We start from the raw sequence: 21,702 nt of genomic DNA on the forward strand, positions 1-21,702 counted from the left end.
GGCAGATTTAAAACAAAAGCCCTAACTAGGAAATTCCTGTTCTCTGATTGGCTGTACTTGGTAAGACTTGAACTATTACTATTAACTGTTACTTATTATTCAGGTTTTGCATGGATGTCATGAGAAAATGAGGCAACACAGTGTGCAGTGTGAGAATGCCTTGAACCTTTTACCCATTTTTAATAAGGATGAAACTGTGCTGGAGTAAATGAGGGAAAAGTGTGTGTGCATGTTTTCTTTGTTTTGTTTTGTTTTTTCTGCAGGTCGGTCAAGAAAACTAGTTTCATGAGAAACTAGTGCTGCAAGATTTTGTATTTATTGCTTAAGTAAATAAAGTTTTTATTCAAAAAAATTACGCAGCCGGTCTGTGGTTGGTATCTGAAAACTGAAACTAAGAACATTTCATTTTTATATGTGCTTATAGCAGTAGCCATAGTGACCTGACAGGTATGACTGGTTACAGTCAGTGGTGTAAGTGACAGGCTGGTACAAACACATCCACCCATGTCCTGTCAGGTGTATGTTAATGAAGGCCTGCAATGTGGCTTGACAGACTGCAGATGCATGAGAGTCATGCTCAGCTGTCAAACCAGACATTAGCCTCCTCCAGTGATACTCTTAATGTGTTGCATTCATGAACAACCAGAAATGAGGACACAGTCCACACGTACAGCTTTGAAACACTTAGGTATATTTCTATTTCAGGTCAAACTGAACAAACATGACATCCTCACGTGAGGTTTTCATGCAACAGAAAAAATAGGAAAGAGAGGTTAGGAAGGAAAGAAGGGAGGGAAGGAAGAAAGAATGGGGTTAGGCAGGGCATATTTATCCAACACAAGGTACCAGTTTATCAGAGGCAGTGAAAATAGAAAAGGGTTTCAACTGTAGTAATCATGGGGGAGCAACTGTTGTTCCTTATCCTACCAGCAGAAGGCAGTGACACTACAGGGTCTCCAAAGCAGAGAGGTGTGGCTGGTTAGGAAGCTCCTGTGCAAATGTTTGGTACAAGTTTACCTTAATGTCATGTGGATGCAGCTGCACCGGCACAGCTCCCAAGGCTCTGATTGGTTGTTCACTTTGCCACCACTGTGCACAAGTCAGTCTGTGAGTTAATGATGTCAGGCAATGTAATTTAAATGTAAATCACAATTAGAGTTATACTTTATGCTGATATTAAAAATATATTTTCACCAATTTAGTATATGTTGGAGTTTCATTTTTGACCACAAAGCAGACACGTATTTCTATCTCACACAGCAGACAGAGAAATCAACCAGGGTGCTGAAGTGTTTGCGTTTCATTCCTCACCTTTTGTAGACTGTGGAGCTGCTAACCTGAAATAACTGAATCCATCTGAATACTTTGTTCCATTTAAAAAGGATAAAAATGTGGAATAAACACTGAATCTTTCACGGGGAGAGGCCATGGTCAAATTGAGAGATTTTGAATATCAGCTTTGCTTAATGCCAGTGGTGGAAGAAGTATTCCGACCATGAGGTAAAAGAAGCAGTAATAAAACATAAGACCCCGCTACAAGTATAAAATCCTGCATTCAAACTGTTTACCTACGGAAAAATTACAGAAGTACCAGCAATAAAATCTACCTAAAGTATCAACAGTGAGAGTACACATGCAGAATGACCCTATCGTTATTAAAAGTAAAATTATTATTGAATGTAATACATTATCGGGGCTAATTTTAACTACCTTCACTACTTTTAAGTACTTAAATCTATAATAACACATTACATTCTGTTTGTAAAATCTAAATTTAAAATAACTACAACTTAGATAAATGCTGTAAAGTAAAACTTAACATTATTTGCCTCTGTATGTCTCAAGAAAGATAAAAAAAAAAAAAAAAAAAATCCTCAGGTAATGTTTTTAATAGATATAAGTCCAGTACTTATACATTCCACCACGGCCAAACGTATTATAGACTGGTATCAGCATGTAACAATGGAAAAATCCAAATTTAACAATCATCAGTCAGCCTCAAATTCTGTGTGCATCAAATCAGGAAACATTTTTAAATGGAAATAGTACGGTAATACTACTACTTATACTGCAGGTGGATTGGTGTCAGTCTGGCCCGTGGTTAGCTACACCACAGACTGACTTTGTGGTGTGTGTTCAATATCCAAAACAGAAGATGGCAACAGTGATCAGATGATGGAGCCTTTACACAAGAGTGATGCTGGCACTGCTGCAACCAGTGGCTCTGTTTACATTTGCACAGTAGTTCAGATGGAAGTTTGTTTTATTTTACTGTGAAACATGTTTTTATTCAGTCAAGGCTGTGGTCTAATCTCACACAGCGTAAGTAATTTAAAGTCTTATATTTCATTCACATCCAGATTTGATGCCCCGTCTGGAAGTGTTTCACTCTCTCTGTGCTCCAAATAGAAATAATGTTAGAATAGGTTATTTGAGATATGAAGGATTTAGAGGTGCTGATATAAACATGGCCACTGGCTTCTTTCTGGAGAAACCCTAAAAGTCCAAATCAGCCAAAAAGCATCTAAGCCTGCTCCTGTCTCCTGACACGTATCCCTTCATCTAACTGCCCTGTAAGCAGACTAATCCAGGAGGTTATAAAAGCATCCAGCTAGAGAGTGATGAACGAGCCCTTAGTGAGTTTTCATGTCTGTCATGAGGAAAAGAGAGAGATTGGGGTCAGGGTTTGTCCCAAAGCCTGGTACTGTAGGGTGCTGAGGAGGCTGCAGAGCTACAAAAAGCTGTGCGTTAACTGTTTCTGTGTCGTTGTAGTTGGGTTCGCAGGATCATGCAGTATAGTCACAGGTCACGATTATCTTAAGTTTACTGCTCGTTGATAAAGAACTTTAAAATACTTACAAATTAAGAAACAACACAACATGGTAATACTGTAAAAGTTAGCCTCGAGCATACGGTGCATATTCACATGCACACACACACACATTCAGACCAAATGCGCAGCCATACTTTATAAACACATGGCGGCTCAAATGATATGTGCTACTGGTGTCGTTGATCAAATGCATTATGGGAGCTCCTTATTTCACTAGAATTTCATATTCCTCGCCCAATTTAACAAAAACCACAAATCCCAGAGAGGTCAGTCTCAACTCACATGTTCTCTCTCTCTCTGTGTCACTGTAAACTAGAGTGTGGTCATCTTAAACAACATATCAAAGTAAAAGCACAATAATAAGAATAAAAATGAATAAATAAAATGACATGAATGAGGAAAACAATATGTACAAATGAAAAAAAAACACATTTAAAATTTAAAAATCAACAAAATGCAAGTAGATATTCATAAAAACCTAATGGGATCTTAGGCCTTCTTTTTCTCAGTGAAACGTCCCAATATAACCCCCCACCCACTTCCAACCCCCCCACGACCGCTCATTCAGATCAGACCAGGAAGCTACGCTACATAATACTGCCTTTCAATGCCAGAGAGTGTGCACCATACATGAAGACAAATGTACTTCATCTTATGATATACATAGACATACAGTATATACATGATATACATGAGTGTTGGAGGAGAAACTGAACAATCCCCACCCTGCAAAAAAAAAAAAAAGCTTTGTCACAAGCCCCCTGGAAATCCGACGTTCCAGAGAGAGAGAGATATTCAGGAACATTAGCGGACACCTCTGTCTCTGACTCATCATTTAAATGTATCCATGTCCCTTCATTTTCTTTCCCCCAAATATAAAAATGAAAGTAAAATGACAGTGATGACTTCTCTGTTATCCTCTTTAAAATTCCTCCTCCATCCTTGCACACAACAATTAAGAATTTAAGATGATATGAGAGACGAGAACCATCATGCATTGATTTGAGTGACTGGTTCAATAGCAACGGAGAGGGTGAGGAAGAAGGGGTCATAGCGGGGCAGTAGTTCAGAACTGGGAGGCCGAGCTGGGGTCGCACTGGAGTAGCCGGACGATGGAAGGGTCGCTTTTGGCACCTTTGATAAACTCCTCCAGGGACAATTTGCCTGCAGAACAGAGAGAAAATTATAAAAATAGACTTCTTTTTTTTCCCCCAGTGGTGCTGCATTTAATATGGTGTAAAGAGGCATTATCTGAGCTGTGGATTAGTGTTTGAGCTACAGTTCAAGGCCTTAAAAATAGTTTTTATGTGTGAATCAGTAGGCTACAACACAGTGGTATTTGAAATTGCTGTGTATGCACAAATATGCACCAAACTTGGCTATAGCAGGAAATGTGGGATGGGAGCCATGTAAGATATTTATAGCTCAGTTATGGAATCAACTAGTTCAGATGGAAGAAACAGGCTGACCAGAAAAATATTTATTTGGGGTAAACAACTTTTTGGATCCAAGTCAGAAGCCATGTGCAATTTGTTTTACAACCCTGGGTTTGTGTGTGTATTTTTAGCCATGCTAGCAGTGTGGCTGTATAATTTACATACGGTAATCAGAGTCACTCTGTCAGTCAGCTGGTTGGTCCATCCACTGAAATATCACTACAACTACTGCATAGAGTGTCTTAAAGTTTTCTAAGTACAGTCCTGGCCCCTGGATATGAATCATTTTGGGGGTTTAGATTTGAAAAGGTCTTTTACACCATGTTGTGGGGACTGAATTTGATACTATTATGGTCCCAAGAAGGTGAATCCTACTATTGATCCCAACTTCTCATCGAGCACCATCGCACAATTAGCTTACCTACATGGTCATCTTATTGGATGGACTGTCATAACATAAGAATATCGACCAATGATACTGGTGATTCTCTGACTTTTCCTGTAGTGCCAACATTGGGCCTCATTCACGAACCGTTCTTAAGAACAAATTTGTTCTTAAGTCCTACTTACGAAGTTTTTACGAAGATTGTGGCATTCATGAATGTTTTCTTATCCAGAATTTGTTCTTAACTAAGAACAAAATCTACGAACAGTCAGGAGTATACTTACGCACTTTTAAGTGCTGAGACTTCTGCAAAAATAACCGATTTTAGTGTTTTCTTTTGTTCTGCAGTTGTATGATATTAGCCTATATGATTTGAATAAGAATTATTTTCTTATCTTTTATGATGTTTTTAATAATCATATATATTAATAATAATAATTGACGAATCATTTCAGTCTCTTAAAAAACATTATAGACACTTAATTCATATAATTTTTTCCCCCCCTTTTCTTTGTGGGGGGGGGGGGGGGGGGGGCATACAGCTGCCGATATGATTTTTTTTTCCTAATTGCGGGCTGCAACAGTGCACTTACTGTAAGTGTTCACACTACACACAACTGTTTTTTTTTCATATGTGATAATATGATGATATTTATGGTGGCACATGTGAGAGTGTGGTCTCTTTGATAACAACCGAAGAGCTGCATCCACGGCTGACGCTACTAAATATAAATATAAAATATAAACTAAATATAAGCCTTTGTTTGTTTCTTTGTTTAATTCCTGCCGCAGTAGCGCCACTTCACTACTTACGTTCTTTTTACGTTTGGAGTCTGGTGCTCCCTCCCAGATTTTCATTTGCGCATTTCAACTTTCTTTCTCACTTCACCTTCTCTGCTCAGTGCCTGTGGGTGCTGTGTGCACACGGCCCTGCAGTCTCATGCCCTTTTACGGGTATTGATGGGGCTGTTACCTATGCTAATCCTATGTTAATTAGACTCACCTGGCACACGCCCTCAACTTACGAGGAGATGGCATTCATCAAGTAGGAACACAGCTGCGAACAATTCTGAGGCTTACGAACGCGTTGATGAATCTGACGTAGGGTTTTCTTAAGGAACTTCTTAAGAACAACTTAAGAAAGAATCTAAGAAGGTTCTTAAGAAGATATTGGTGAATGAGGCCCAGTCATTGCAGTGTAAATTAGATACCTTGATCCTTGATTAACTATCCATCTAATGCCATCGGTAATTTGTGTTTTTTAGTAGAAAAGGTAAGCATACTCATGTGATACACATTATAGGCCTACCCAATCAGATCAGCATGTTAGCATTGTTAATATAAAGATGTTACAATTCTTTAAACTTAAAGGGATAGTTCAACATTTTGCCAAATTGGCCCACTGCCAAATCCCTATAGCCTTAGCAGTAGGTTTGTTACCTTTAATTGTCGGTGCAAGCTATTTTTAGAACGGTGGAGCAGAGCCGCGAGCTGCTCAGAGCTACGCTACGGAGGCTCATGGAATTTCTTGGCTTCGCTCATCAAACTCATCAAATACACAATCCAACAACTCCAAAACGCTCTGGTGGACAAGTTGTGACCTGCACATTCACCACACTATGAGATAATAACGGAATGTTACAAGACAGAGTTGTTTTCGAGGCTACAACTTGTCCACAAGAGTGTTTTGGAGTTGTTGGAATGTGTTTTTGATGAGTTTGTGTATGTCCTGTTGTTTAAATGTGATGCTGAATGTCTGTTGTAACCAAATTGCCCTACAAGGGACATTTAATAAAGTGACTTGACTTGACTTGATGAGGGAAACCAAGAAATCCCATGAGCCTCCGTAGCGTAGCTCTGAGCAGCTCGCGGCTCTGCTCCGCAATTCTACAGCTTGCACCGAGAAATAAAGGTAACGAACCTACTCCTAAAACTATAGGGATTATGGCCAATTTGCCAAAATGTTGAACTATCCCTTTAAGCATTTAGCTCAAAGAGCTGTTGTGTGCTGTACCCTCTGTGAACAGCCTCACAGGGAAGTTAGCATGCCTGCAAGTGCTGAATTATGAAAAGGTCAATATTCTTCATCATTAATTTTGTAAAAATGGATGATGCACAAAGCTTAAAATAGTTGTGTATTCATGAAATATATAAATCAGCCAGTCATTCGGAGAAAGCCTGGGAGTTCAGAGAGAGGCTGAGTCTTACTAGTCTATATAAGATCTCTTGTTTTCAATAAAAATGAGCACATTTCATGAATTATCTCCTACAAACTGTCACATTTGGTCTGATACCCCTCACTCCTGCCCTCTCCCCTCTCCTCTCAGCATATTCATCCCTCCTCGTTGCCATTTCCTCCACTCACTCACCATCATTATTGAGGTCCATTTGTCTGAAGATCTTATCTGTCCTCTTCTCCGGCGTGGATTCATCCTCTGGCATCTTCATCACAGATGACACCATCTTGTAGATGGCCTGAGAGACAGAGCGGCAGATCAAGCAAGATAGAGAGAGAGAGAGAGAGAGAGAGACGGGGGTGGTTGGGTGGGAACGAGAGGAAAGAAAGATAAGTGAATTCAGGCCAGCAGGGATCCATTAAGGGGACTCAGCAGGAGAGAACTAAAACAAAACTGAGCTGAAAAATAATGTCACTGCAGCTTTCAAGATGCTGATATACACACTTTCTAAAGTCCACATGATCCACTTCCATTTGTTAGTCCTGATGCTAAGAGCTGCTCCCTGGGCAGCTTCTCCACAAATACCCACGCAGGCTCTGTGTGCCTGTAGGACTGTACGCCATCATACCACACTGACAGGGATTGTATGTACCAATAGGTTGGGGGCGAGAGGCTTACAAGCAGAGCTTACTATATTGATCTGATACATCTTTATCTCTTGACTGATAGGAGCACCCCCTGTCCCCTGATAGTATTAAATTAACCTCGCAAGGCAACACCGGACAGAGCAGCTGCAAGTACCAGAGTATCTGCAGTCAGCTTACTGACCGTAGATCAGTGTCACAGCAGAAGTGTATAGGTAGCCTGCATGAAATAAGCCCTCTGAGCTTTTCAGTAAGACATAGGGATTTAAATGCATCTCTTGGACTGAAATATATAAGTTTATTGCCTGGCTGGTTATATATTGAAAAATACTAAAAGATATGTGCACAAAACAATTGAGTTGATTCCAAATTCAGTTTATTCATTTATTTATTTACTATTGCTTCAAAAAAATGATCATAGTTTTATGAAATAAAATCAGCCACACAGACCAGACAGTGATTTAACAGCCTGTCTTTAGACTGACTATGAAAATAACAGTAGATAAGAAAGAACAATAGAAATAATACAGTTCATTTAGAGTTCCAAAATCCACCTGAAATCACAGTTTTAATGGAGGAAAAAAAACTGAATATAATTGAATTAACAGTTATTTGGTCCCTGCACAGTTGTTGAGTTGCACAGTGCAAACTCGTTTGTGTTCTGTTTGTTTGTTTGTAGTGATACACAAAGTTTGGCCCTTTTAAATGAGCTTCTCAGAAATAATGGACAATTTTTCAGGCTAACATTGACTCTCCAAAGAATATCACCCCTGCACACATTAAGATGAGGCCTGTGTAGTCTTCAAACAAATCTACAGGGAGCTGCTAACCAACCAAACAACAGTACAGTATATTAACTAAACCATAAATTCCTCATGTTTTATGTTATATTTAATATCTTTATGGGGCATGTTTGCAGAAATGTAAAAAAATATATATTTGTGGTTAATACAAAAATATGTTGTAAACTTTCTTGGCAAACTGTATCCTTCTTGGAGTTTTTGCAACCAAATTTCTTACAGTTTACTACATTGTGCCTGTCGAGAGACATAGATAAACTGTTGGAACTGTTAGATAAACTCTTGTTATGGTAAGTACAGCTAAGCTAATAGCCTCCAAGCACTTCTTATCTAACTCTCAAGAAAAAAAATGAATGAATAAATACATAAATGAGTAGCCTAATATATTTCCCAAAATGTATGACTTCTTTCTTTCAACAATGGATGGGTAAACTCAGTTTGCTGTTTTCTGTTCAATGTCATTGAAAGCTGCTTAAAAAATGGTGGTGAATAAGCATTAGATTTTAACTTTAAGTTCTTGTCCATGGATCAATAAGGATATCTGATTGTTCCAGTGGTATTCTGATGCATTTATTCATGCGTGTCGAACAAGGTTGTAATAATACCTACTGCAACATCCTCTGCTGTTTGGGGAAAATATCCATTTTCTGCAGTTTGATTTAACTACATTTCCTCCTTACATCATTTTCAATCAGCAGGAACAAGTTGATTTGGTAGGTTTCAAATAAGATTAAAGAAGTACATTTTGTTAGGCATGTGTTCTGAATGGGGCATGTAGGGTGAAGACCTGCTCTGCTGTCCGATAATGTGGTGTAAAACAAATTTGACTTCCCCTATTATGACAATCTCTCTGTCTCTCTCTCACAGTGTACAATGACACAATGGGCCCCTCCTCTCACATCCAGCGGTGCGTAACCTCAATGAGCTTGAGGATAATCCCAGTATTCTGCACACTCAGGGATAAACTCTGGTTAAATTTAACTCACTAATCCATGAGAACCTAGAAGCGTGTGCACACAGACAGCACGCGCACACACACACACACACACACACACACACACACACACACTAGCACATACATACACATACACACAGAGAAACTTGTTTCATTGTCCCCGTGGGGTTCAGTCATGGACATAATGGATTCCATTACTCAAACCTTAACCATCACATCACATGCCTTACCCTAAAACCAAGCCCTAATACTCAAGCAGTTCCTTTCCCTGAGGACTTGAATTTTGTCCCCACAGTGTCCCTGTGTCCCCGTGGGTAAGTGTGTTCATGCTGGAGTCCCCACCAGGATATGAAAACAAGCCCACAGAGAACACACAGCAAGATACTCAGTCCAACATCCCAGTCTGAGTCTCTCTACTTCGTCTCCTGAACAATGAAAGGATTACATGCTGCACAAATGTAACAGTGTGCTTAGCAGTCTTCATAGAAACTGTTGCCTGTGCCAATATTGCATTCAGCATATTAAATATGCCTATTAGAGTCTTTGCATATTAGTGCTTGAGCCTCCCCATACAGTACGTACTGAAACTAATGTATTAACTTGCATAATTGAAGTAAACACTGTCTATTTCTGTCCATGCAGAGTCTACACAGGCATCTGGTTAAAATATAATATCCAATAGTGTTTTTTTCAGTATTTTGAAGAACTGAATAAAATGATATGGTGAAAAAATATTAAAAAAATGTTGATCTCTGAGTGATACTTTTACACTGCATGTGAGCTTTGGTGATTCATGAAATTATTTAGGTATTTCCTGTGATGCTCATAAACCCTGCCTGACAAGGATTTGGGATTCTGTAGTTTCTGATTGGTGTATTTTATCTAAACAGTATCTGTATTTCAAGTTGAACTCTGCACATTGAGGTCAATTTAATGGGCTCTATGCACAGCTCCACTTCCTGAATTTAAGGCTGCTGCATAGAGCCCATTGAGGAATATGACTCAGCATGTGAACATATCTGTAATTCCCTCTAGAGGAGGCCCCTAAAGCCCCAAAAGAAAACAATCCTGATGATGTCACTGAGGTTATCGCAGCTGTGGATGGAAACTAAGTATTTATAACGGCAAGTCTGCGGCAAACGCAGGATAAAAATATGATCGGTTGAATTGTGGAAAAGTTCTTTCTGTACATTCCTAGTCATTTAAAAAAAAAAGAAAAATATCCAACTTTATTCTTAGAGTTCAAAACCCTCAGCCAATCTTTCACCCCCCCCCCCCTCCCCCCATTGTCTCTTGCTCACCTGTACAATCTCCAGCATCTCGTCGCGGCTGATGTACCCGTTCCCGTCCAGGTCGTACATGCTGAAGGCCCATTTCAGCTTTTGCTCGAGCTTCCCTCGTGACGTCACGCTCAAGGCAATGATGAACTCCCGGAAGTCTATTGTCCCGTCGCCGTTGGTGTCAAAGGTTCGGAAGACATGCTCAGCAAACTTGGAGGCATCACCGTAGGGGAAGAAGTTGGCGTAAATCTTCTTGAACTCCTCCACATTCAGAGTCCCACTGGGACAATCTTTCAAGAAACCCTGAGGAAAAGAAAAAAGATGATATGAGGTAAGACAAGGGTGACAATAATTCCTTTAATGCCTTCTTTCAGCCTCCGGGACAATACATCTCTGTGATACAATTTCTACATCAGCAGACACTCTTTCCATTATAACCGACAGATAAAACCATTTCGATCAGGAATCAAATAATATCTCTAACAAAACTTTTGACTTGTAAATGTTTCATTCATGAAATGCTCCATTCTGAAGAAGTATTTTTTGCAAAAGGAAATTAGTCTTGGATATTTGAGAGCAGTTCTATCTTCTTTTGAGCAAGTCACATTTGATAAAGCAGCATTGTGCCTGAGAAGAAAAGGGAGGTAAAAGTCATGTCAGTCATGGTCTTTGTTCAGCAGAAATGTAGCACTTTTTTAAAGATCGAAGCAGTGAGGTGACAAAGTCATTGTCCTGTTTTAAAACTGGAGTTACTTTGTGATCATCATGTTAAATATTCTCATGGGTGAAGGTAGCAAGGCAAGACGGCTCTGCTCCTAATAAAAAAATGTTTCATTCTTTGTGTTTTTGACATTTCGCTACTTTCAGTGCGGCTTTCTAATTCCAAGCTCAGATATATGGCCAATAAATCCCCCAAAAGAAGACAGGCTGGATTTATTCTCCAGGACCTAAGGCACTTTAACACCCCGTGGAGCATACTTCATAGTTTATATGGCATCTCCAGCATCCAGGACCTGCTAATCCACTGAGACCAAACACCATCATGTCCATTGTCAGTGTGAGGGGACCTGGGGTCAGAGAGGCTTAAGTCCCAGATCAGGAAGGTGATGGTTTAAACATGTACAGCTCTCATTCAGGACAGCTCACACAGCTGTTCTGTAGGTCTAATCCACACATAAAGCCATATAGCCATTACACAAACACACATCCATGAAAACAAGATGAGATAATGCATGCGGTCAGTCTACTGTGGCACTTCATCACGCCAAGATTAATCCGGTCTCCCCAGTGGATTACCAGACTGGGTGGTGCTGTGACTTGGACGGAGATAAACATCATATTCTAGGCAGCCGTCGGTTTTACTAATTACTGATGTCATGACTTTACTGATGAAGGGGGGCTCTGACAGATTCATGTGGATATACGTAGGTGCAACGGTGCTACGGTCAGTTCTCAGAAAGTAATCGTAGTACTACATCTATTACAACCTGGGATATTGCTTGGTTTATGTTGAAGAGCCATCCAGTTCCAATCTGGATTGGCTAAAAATTGTCTGAACAGCCCCTAAGGCTGTTTTCGAAACCGCATACTACTGTACCGCCGACTACATACTGCGTTGTCATCACTGTATACTGCATACTGAATGGGAGATTCAGTATGCTATTTCACCGTTCACACTATAGAGACCAGAGTGGCATCTCTATGCAAATGAGAATGACTGAGGCATCCTGGGTAATTTAGGGGCAGCGCCCGGCATTTTTAAATTCCCTCAGGTCTGCATTCAGTGACCTTTTGTGTTTTGATGGAGCGTAGACTAACTAACTAACAATCAATTTGAATGTTTTATTTTTTGTTTCTTTCGTAGCACTATGTCTCAATTAGGGTTAGGGTTTTGACCCCCTCCTTGAAACCAACCATTCACGCTATCTTGAAAAATTACAATTAATTAATCTACTGGTATGCCCATTTAGCCTCCCACAATAACTGGATCAATGACCCCACACAGTGGCCAGAAATGTCTTACCCGGCCGGAAATCTACACGTATTTGGTCGAATCACCAGGTAGGTTTCAGCTAAGTGTTTGTCTGTAAATAGACTGTTAATAGCCAACTTTTTGTTAGTTAGTTTGTTAAGCCAGTTAGGCTGAACTTTCCAATGGAGGGATGCCAGGTGCAGCAGTAGTATAACCACTTTTAGTTATAAAAGTTTCTTCACATACCTTGTACCATTCCTGCAGCTCATGGTCGGAGAACTCGGTATTCTCCCGGAGGTCCTGCAGCATCTCTGGCCGCAGCTTGCTGTTCTGTTTCCCCATGGTAACGGGACAGGACTCTCAGTTTCCTTGACAACAACAGCAGCTGTATCTCTAGCCAGGCCTCTTTTCACACCTGTCAATCAGAGATAAAGAAAAACAGGAGGTCAGGAACAATTAAGCAGAGAGAGGAGGATGAACTCTGGAAGAGAAAAACTGGGCGGTCAGCAGACACCAGCACGTCACTGGAGCTGCACAGCTACAGATACGGGTAATTACAAAGTAGGAATTTTAAAGACTAGGGAACATTTGTCTCCTGAGATGCTGCTGTGTTTATTACTGCAATGCACGAAACCTGAGTTTGTCATAAAGTAAACCACAGAAAGGTTACATAAAATAATCCCATACACGAAACTGACAAATTGACAACTTGACTTTGTCCACTCACTCAATGACTTTCTGCCTCATTTTAATGAAATCAAAGTGAGCCCTGTCACGGTATTGTGGCCCAGTCCCCTTCACACAAGATGTTATGCAACACTGCAAGTCTTTAAACTGCTGCATTACATTTGCAAAACATTAAATAATCCTGATCGCACCCCTGTTACGTCAAGCGCTAGCCCACTGATCACAGTTATGGGTTTATCTGTCCAGCTGTGTGTTTGTGTGTCAAATCAACAGTGTGGCATGAGTGTGTGTATGTGTGTGTGTGTGTGTGGTTCCCGATCTCCTAATCTTCATCTTGGCTCAAACTGCCTGACGAAACACAATTTCAATGATGCAACTATGTACTGACAGTTACCAGGAAACCATTTTTTGTAATCACGAAATTCCATTAATCTATCCATTTATAATGATGTCATTAATGCATTTTTAATTAGATTTTCAAAGGATAATTATTGTAATATATAATGGTATTTTTTTAAAAGGAAAAATGCTTTATTTGCTCTCTGGCAGAGAATTAAATGAGAAGCTCTAAATGATAAATACGAGGCTACAGCCAGCATCCTATTAGCTTAGAGTGGGACGGAGGTAGCCTGTCCAAACAAAATCCTGCCTGGATGTGACAGTGGTATTGATCTTTGCCTCTCCCAGCAGGCAGATGTAAACCCCTTAAAGCTAGCCAAACATCATAATAAAACTAACCGGAATTCATAACTTAAGAGGACCTCTATTTCTCACTTAAGGTGAAACTCCGGGGCTTGTTGTCATGGTTAGATGGTTGCCTATAGAATATGTAATTGGCATCACATCAATGGTATTTTATAGTGATAAATGATTATTGTACATTAAGTTAATTATATGCAATCATTAAGACACTCAAAATTGAAAATCATAAAAACCATTAATTTTTAGACCTTAGAATGCATTGATTTTTCAGTCATCAGTCTCATGGTAACACTAGTGGGTGGAATGTGCATTGATTTGCAACCTAATTGAAACTGGGTTAGAATTTGCGGCGGCTGCTCGATGGAAACATAGTTTATGTGAATTTTGCTGAACGACAGCCACAGAGTGATGGCCCGCGTTCAACCCACTGTAGCGTTTATGTATGGTGGAATGATTGGCAATATAATAAGAAAACTAAGAGCAGATACACAAGAAGGGAACAGGGTCATCCCTATCTTCCCCAAAGGGTCCTATGTTCCCACTTTTCCCCAAAAGGACCCAGGGAACATGCAATTTTTGGTCCCATACCTGGAAGTAGAGTTGTGACTTCGCAGATTTTTGCCTATTTTTGAAAAGTGGAACTGTCCCATTGGTTGGGTTTAGGAAACAGTGGGACCCTTTTTTTTTTTTAAATGTATGTATTGCGACCGGGGAACATAGGACCCTTTTTGGGAAAAACCGAGAACATAGGACCCTTTTTTAAAAAAAAAGTTCCCCAATCGGCAAACATAGGACCCAGGGAAAAATCCCTAATTGGGGAACATAGGAATGCTCCCGAAGGGAACTTGGCCTAGCAAACTGACTTACAGCAATCTGTCTGTTACACAGCTTGACTTTTCACTTTGTAAGAGACAGAAAGTCTTAGCCTATTTGTCTTAGTAAAAGTGATGTTCACTATGTAATTTAACCCATTAACTAACTCTACTTCCTGTAGAGGTTAAAGCAGAAGTAAGCAGAATTTTTGTGTTAATATAAGTCTTAAATAGTTCTATCTTCCGACAGCAATCACTTATGTAGAGTGTTTGGTCTGAAACACGGGTCTGTCAGTCACTCTGCTCTGCTGTAAGCCGAGGAGAAAACTTTCCTTGTATCCTACAACCTTTATCCAATGAGGAGAGAGAATGGCATAAAGGGGCGGTCCTCTCTGTGTGTGCAGCCAAGGGATGCGCGTGAATGTGGTGACGTAGGGACGAGGGCGGGGGCTGCTAACTCCATCTGCTGACAAGAAGTTAGCCAAAACCACCGGATCACTTACTTCTGCTTTAATTCAAATGTGCGATTTGTTTTCAGGAGTTCTTTGTTCAGTACTAATATTCTGATATGATACTGTTATTAGGCAATAGCTTTGTGTAGAAAAAGGGGAACAAATTTGCTTGTTAACTTTGCTACATGGCTAATTAGCCTGTGTTCAACCATCAAAGTGTTTTCTTCTGTGTGTGTGTGAATACTAATTTAAATTACAGTATCACTGCAGCTTCAATACCTCTGATGAGAAGTGCCTGACCTTCCTGACCTCCAATCTCTCCTCAGTCATGCTTGGTAATTGCGCAAACAATTTTGTGTGCATAAGCGAGACTGTGTGTGTGTGTGTGTGTGTGTGTGTGTGTGTGTGTGTGTGTGTGTGTGTGAGGGAGGGGAAATGAGAACAAGTGAAGCCCTGTTTCTGTTTGTATTAACCTGGAAGTCAGAGAGTATACGTGATGTATATGAGCGGGACGGTGTGGATGTCGCAGGTGTTTATCACTGCCTGGTGAGAGCTTCACGTACACACAGACAAAACCCATACGCCCAACGGTCTCTTTACTTAGCTAATAAAATTAAGCTCCTCATCCTGAAGTCATTAGAGCAAATGCTTGTACACTGACAGTAATGCCTGCAGCCTATTCCCAGGCTACTGAAGGGAGAAGTGTAGCCATCAATTATGATTTCCTCCTCTCTGTCTGAGGGCTGGTGAATGCTGCACATACTGAGGATTAAGAAACAATACAATGGCCCTTTGCCACCTGGCATAAAAAGCGTATGTGTTTTCTTTTGTCTCTGCCTCTTTTCTTAAAAAACACACAAAAAACATGATTTACTATAATTATGTCTCTGTCTAGTTGAACTAACAGTACACATACAATTCTAGATGTGTGTTTTCAAGTATATTACTGTAAGATAGTAGGTTTCACCATTAGGCAATAATTTATGTTTCAGTCGGGAAAGCTAAGAATGGGCCGAGTGCACCACTGCACCTCAGATGAGTGTTTGGCAAAGCACACCCATCATACGTGCACTCGAGTCGTGCACACACTTAACAGTACCTGCAGAAATTAATAATAATTAATAATAGTCCAATTGTCAGGTGGAGAACACGGCCGCAAAACAAACAGGCTGTACAGCAACGAGTGTGTCAGTGTGTGGGTTGGTGGGGTTGGGGGCGTGTAAGAAGAACATGGGAGACAAGATGAGATTTAATTGGAGAGATAAAGATGCTTTAATTACAGCAGCTAATGCTTCCTGATGACACACAGACACAGAGAACAGATCAGCCTTCACCTTAATTGGCTTGAAGCAAAAGTGAACAAAGTAAATGGATAAAAAGAAAAGTATTAAGCATGTCATCCACAAACCAAGAACTTCATTTCCGTTTGGTGCTCTTCTAGAAGCCGCAGCTCATTAGGTGGCTGCCTGGATGACAACGTCAAATCATAAAAGACTTTCAATGCCAAGGAAGTTAAAATAAATCCCCTCATTGGAAGAAAATGTCCAGGTTGATGTCACCTTACATCCTCATCACTGTTTTTATTATAGCCAACTTGTTCAGTTAATTACAAAAGCAATCTCTATCAAAAAGGCTTAATGTTTTCTCTTAGATTCTGTCATGTAATCAACAGTAAAATCACACCGGATAAAATAACAGCTCAACAGACAGAGCTACAATATGGTTGAAAGTTTTGGGGAAAAAAACAATGCAATGTCAAGAAAGAGCTTCTTTTTCAACCCAGATTATGACAGTGTGAGTTCTCAAACATCTTTTTACATTTTCTCAGCCAATCTGCTGTAATACTTTGCACTTGCTGACCCACAGCAGACTCTGTCTGACGCCACTGATCAGCTGTTTGATCCAAAAATGAGCAAAGTATTGAAGAAATTGAGAAAATGTAGTTTCAAAGGAAGGAGCTCTTTGATGGCAATCAAAGCAATACAAAACATCAAATACTTCAACTGCTTTTGGCTAAGTTTGGGTGGCTATTTTTTAAATGGGCCAATAGCCAATACATCATTTTCAGATAGCCCCGCCCACAGCTGTACTTAATTCTGTGCAGGTGCTCCTGCTGCTTGTCTACATGGGGAACGTGCTGATGCAAATCAAGTGCATTTAATAGGCTACACAGACTAAATGACTACCTCACACAACCCCACATCCAGACTATTATTATAGGGTGAAGCCTGAGAGAATAACACTAGCCTTTTTTAAGCCAATTAGCTAATAAGTTAGCTACTGCTAACTTTTTCTATAGCAAACAAAATGAAATGCTAGCTGACCTAAAAAAAACTAGATGCAGAATAGACCGCAGCACAGGATAGCCCAGTGTTTCTCAACCAGGGGTACTCGGACCCATCGTGGTATTTGGTGTAATTGGGAATACTTAAAACGATAAAATATTATTGAGTGACCTTTACAGACATTTTTCATTTTACTAAAATAGTGACCACAGAGCTATCATTATTGCCTAAACTGCAGAAGTTAAGCTAATTGCCATTTTCTTTCCCAATCCAACATGGGAAATTGGTCGTATAAAAAAAAAGCCACATTTTGATGGTTTCGGTTCACTCTCATTTCTCTTTTTAAATTCTTTCTTCTTTGGGCTTTTATTGTGAAATATTGCAAAGGAGGGTGGGGTAAAACTCACTAACATGCAATGTTCAGTGTACAGAAACTTTTGAAACCACATATTTGCCTCAGGGTTGTTGAAAAAAAAATGCAGGCGGTCCAGTCCAAAAAGGCTGAGAAGCACTGGGATAGCTTTTCTCATTTCTCCATGTCTGTTCAGTGCTGCTGCTGCACTGACTGGGGACACAGTTACTGTAGCTGCTATAGGCTACAAACCTCCAGATGCTGCCAGAGGAGGTGTTGTATCATCCCAACAGGTTCAACAAAGCCTTTGAAGATCAATTCACCCCCCCCCCCCCAAAAAAAAAAAGAGAAAAAAGTGGCAGTGTAAGGGGGACAGACAGTCTGCCAGCCATTCAGCAAATCCAATTCATTTTTCCACTCTCTCTGTCCCTTCTCTCTGTCTATTTTTCTTTCTTTGACCCAGCGTTGACCTGTGAAAGCTGTCTGCATGCCTCCCTGTAGGTCTCAGTCGCAGCATCATAGAAACGCTGCTGTTCTCACCAGCCACAGTTGTTTTAATCTCCATGGTCCCCAAAACGCAGACCCTGCTTCCAATCCCCTCAAACTATCCCTTTATCGTTCATCCCTCCATCCTGAGCCATAAAACACTAATCCATCTCCACAGTCTAAGTGCCCAGTGCTTGTTAGTTGTTGTTGTCCAGCCCCGTCGTAAGTCGAGGCACACGCGCGCGCCAAACACGCACATTCACAGGCTCTGCCCCGTGAACATCTGTTCCAGGGTACTAAGCGGGTCACCAACCTCTGGGCTGACGATCCTTGCACAGAGGCACAGAGAAGTAGAGAAAGACAGAGAGGGGAGAGAGACAAAGACACACAGACAAATGATGTAACACCGCACAGAGGAGCAGGAGCTGAGGTGAGAGAGAATCAGATCCAAGGACGAGAGGTGCTTCGAGCAGAAAATAATGTTATTAGGTGGTTGAAAGTCTTTTGGGAGGGTGCAGCCTCGAGAATATCTTTCTGAGTGCCTACCAGGCCCAGTTTGTTCCTCTTATGTATTGAGTCATATAAGCACAGTACGAGACCATTTTTCTGAGAGATGAATCACACACAGCCTTTCAAAAACCCAGGTCCTGTTTCAAAGTTGTACTTGAACGTCCTTGATCCGAAGAACGATTACACCAGGAGGCCGTGCTGGGCAGGAATGTTTTACTCTGTAGTGACTGATGTAAGTGTTTGCAATTTGAACTTTAGTAATAAGATGACAGTTATCTTGCAATAACACTTTGTTGCTCTAAGTGGGAGGTTCATCGTCGTGGTATCGGTTTAATCTCTGTGTATTAAGTGGGCAGACTGTGCTGCTGTGTGCTTTTTGCAGGTCGACCAAAATAGTAGAAGCTTTTAACCTTGTTGACATCTCCATGGTGTCTTATACAATACTATATCATGAGAAAAATAGCCAGTCAGTGCCGGACACTGCACTGAAGCTATTGCAGTCTCATGAAAATGGATTCAACTAGTCAGGGATTCAGGTTCCTTCAGCTTGCAGGGACTCATTCTCTCTATGCTTGTCAGTACAGAGAGAATGAGTTTGCATTACCACAACCACAACCACAACCACAACCACCACACAACATAAAAAAATAACCATTCTGATAGGTCTGTTAGTCTCTGATCTTGGTAACACAGTCTGAGGCTGAGTCTGTTTCCTCCACAAGTCATTTGGATGCTTTCTGCTCTTTTACCTGTCAACTTTTGTGTGTGTGTTTGAAAACAATTTTAAACAAAATATTAACTATAGCTTAGGATTTTACATCTTTTAAAATGCGTGTAGGGAGGAACTTGACTTATTTACATCTTGTGCCTAGGGGAACTATGCAAGTCCAGTCACTTTTCCTCTGTTTTGCTAACCCTCCTCCTGGCCATGTGCATTTGTTTTCAACGAGGCCAGCAAGAAAGCAATCCATGGAGCGGTATATAACGTTACATATCATACATGATGTTACGATATGTATATTTGTGTAGTGTTATCTGTCATAAACAAGAGATTATGGGTTATAGGGTGCGTTTGTGTTGCGGTGCTGCAGAGATGAGAGCTGGGACACCGAGGCGGCGGCGCTGATCTTGCAGTGTTGGTTTTCAGCCAAGAGACACTATGTGGAAGGCAGAGAGCCTCTATTCTCTCTGTAACAAGTTACATGTCATTTATTAAACCATCACAATTACTCCAAAGCTGTTTAATTAAGGTAAAAGTAGCATAGTTAATCTTAAAATCCTGCATAGTTCCTCTTTAATGTGGTCATACAACAGCTTTTAAAAATGAAAGCTGGTTAAAGAGGAACAGAAAAATTATAACTAATAGAAAACACAGTAATTGAAAAATCACTGTCATATAAACAGAGTAAAATCAACACAAAGCTGTAGTTTAAGAGTGGGTGGGTACGCTGTTGCAGGTTTATCTGTCAGTAAACAGACGTGTATGTCTGATGTAATGATAATAAGTGAGAACTGAGATTCTACGTTGTGCAAACTTTAAGATAAAACCCCTGAAGCCTGATTTAGATTTTTTCATTTAAGCTGCCAGCAGCTGGTATTCTGTGCCAACATTAGAATTGGATTTTTTTATGAGGCCAGTTTATTGCCCAGAAACCCCTCAGAAGCACCTTACAGCACATCAGTGGACACTAAAAGTAATTTAATTCCTTGCGTTGCGTTCACTTCTCCTCGAGGAGGATTGAAGCTGGTTTCGGTGCAGATTTTACAAAGTGTCGAATTAAAGCATCTCACTCCAGGCACAGATGACTTCTCCAGGCAGCCACATGAAATGAAGAATATTAAGAGCATATTGAGTTGCTGTGGTTAGGGAGGCGCCGCCGCCATCACGATTCAGATGACACTGGCCGGCCAATATCAGGTTTTTAATAAAGGGCTTGTTAAAGTACATCAGCCCATAGGTGCAATAAATTGAAGGAGACAGAAAGCTGTGGAAGACAGATTGAGATGGAGCGAGGGAAGCGAGAAACGAGGCGAGAGAAAGGTGAGAGAGTTAGAGATAAGTCCAACGTCCAGCTTAAGAGACTTTTCTTTCTCTCCGCTGTTTAACGTGCTTGTAAGACAAGAAAATGGCGCCTTCATATCGCCTGCCAACAGCTCGGTCATTAGAGAGGACGGGGGATGAGGAGAGGGAGCGGGAAGAAAGAGAGGGGAGATAGACCACAGCGGAGGGGGGGAGGGAGTGTTGAGGTGGGATGCGCCACTAGAATAAAGCACAGAGAGATGGTGCCATGTGAAAAAATGGCAGATCAAAAAAACTGACAGGTATCATTGATTTTTTTTTTCTTCTTCACTCGAGTGCTTTCAGCCTCCCGTTGTGTCTTCTCAAAGCGCTGCAATCCGAGAGGCCACCTGAGACGGCAGGCGGCTTACCGTTCATCCATATTTCTTTTCTTTCCTTTTCTCCTCCTCCTGCTCTTCATGTTTTTTTTTATCTCCCATGCAATTTCCCATAATTTCTGCCTGGCAGTTCGTTTTTTTCCCCTCCTGCAACTCCCATCCACGATGACCTATCACTTCTCTTTGTCGCACACCGGAGAGAAGTGATAGCCCGGTATTGTCTGGCCTCTCTCTCAGATTGTGGTCATTTAAATTTTCTTTCCCTCTTCCCTGTCACTTATCCCTGCGCCTTATGATGACTGTAAATCATGTTGCCGATGGAGGGCGAGGTGTATTGTGTAGTGTAAAAACATGCTGATGTGCTAAATGTGGTACAGAACTTCAGAAAGGTGAGTTTCTTTTCCGGAGCCTTTCCATTCTGGTGCATTCAGGGACCAGCAGCAGCTACCGGGAGACTATATCAATCTTTATAGAGCTTATTGTTTTGTCCTCTCCTGTTCATCTTCAGTAATATCATCCTCTATCACAGTGTCCTTC

General features: G+C 40.7%; 1 protein-coding gene across 1 annotated transcript in view; it reads right to left on the reverse strand.

Annotated features, from left to right (window-relative positions):
• Positions 1-2,806: 2,806 nt before the first annotated feature.
• LOC146978922 (hippocalcin-like protein 1) overlaps positions 2,807-21,702 on the reverse strand; it is a 42,939-nt gene continuing 24,043 nt past the window's right edge. The window contains exons 2-5 of the mRNA XM_085791993.1: positions 12,729-12,897; positions 10,532-10,813; positions 7,024-7,129; positions 2,807-3,997 (exon numbers count right to left, since the gene is read on the reverse strand). Coding sequence (XP_085648119.1) covers positions 3,900-3,997; positions 7,024-7,129; positions 10,532-10,813; positions 12,729-12,824 — 582 coding nt within the window. The 5' untranslated portion in view covers positions 12,825-12,897 and the 3' untranslated portion in view covers positions 2,807-3,899. The remainder of the gene's footprint in view (positions 3,998-7,023; positions 7,130-10,531; positions 10,814-12,728; positions 12,898-21,702) is intronic.

Source organism: Trachurus japonicus, chromosome 11 (assembly GCF_045865225.1).
Source record: "Trachurus japonicus isolate A0001 chromosome 11, Traja_1.0".
Taxonomy (NCBI): Eukaryota; Metazoa; Chordata; class Actinopteri; order Carangiformes; family Carangidae; genus Trachurus; species Trachurus japonicus.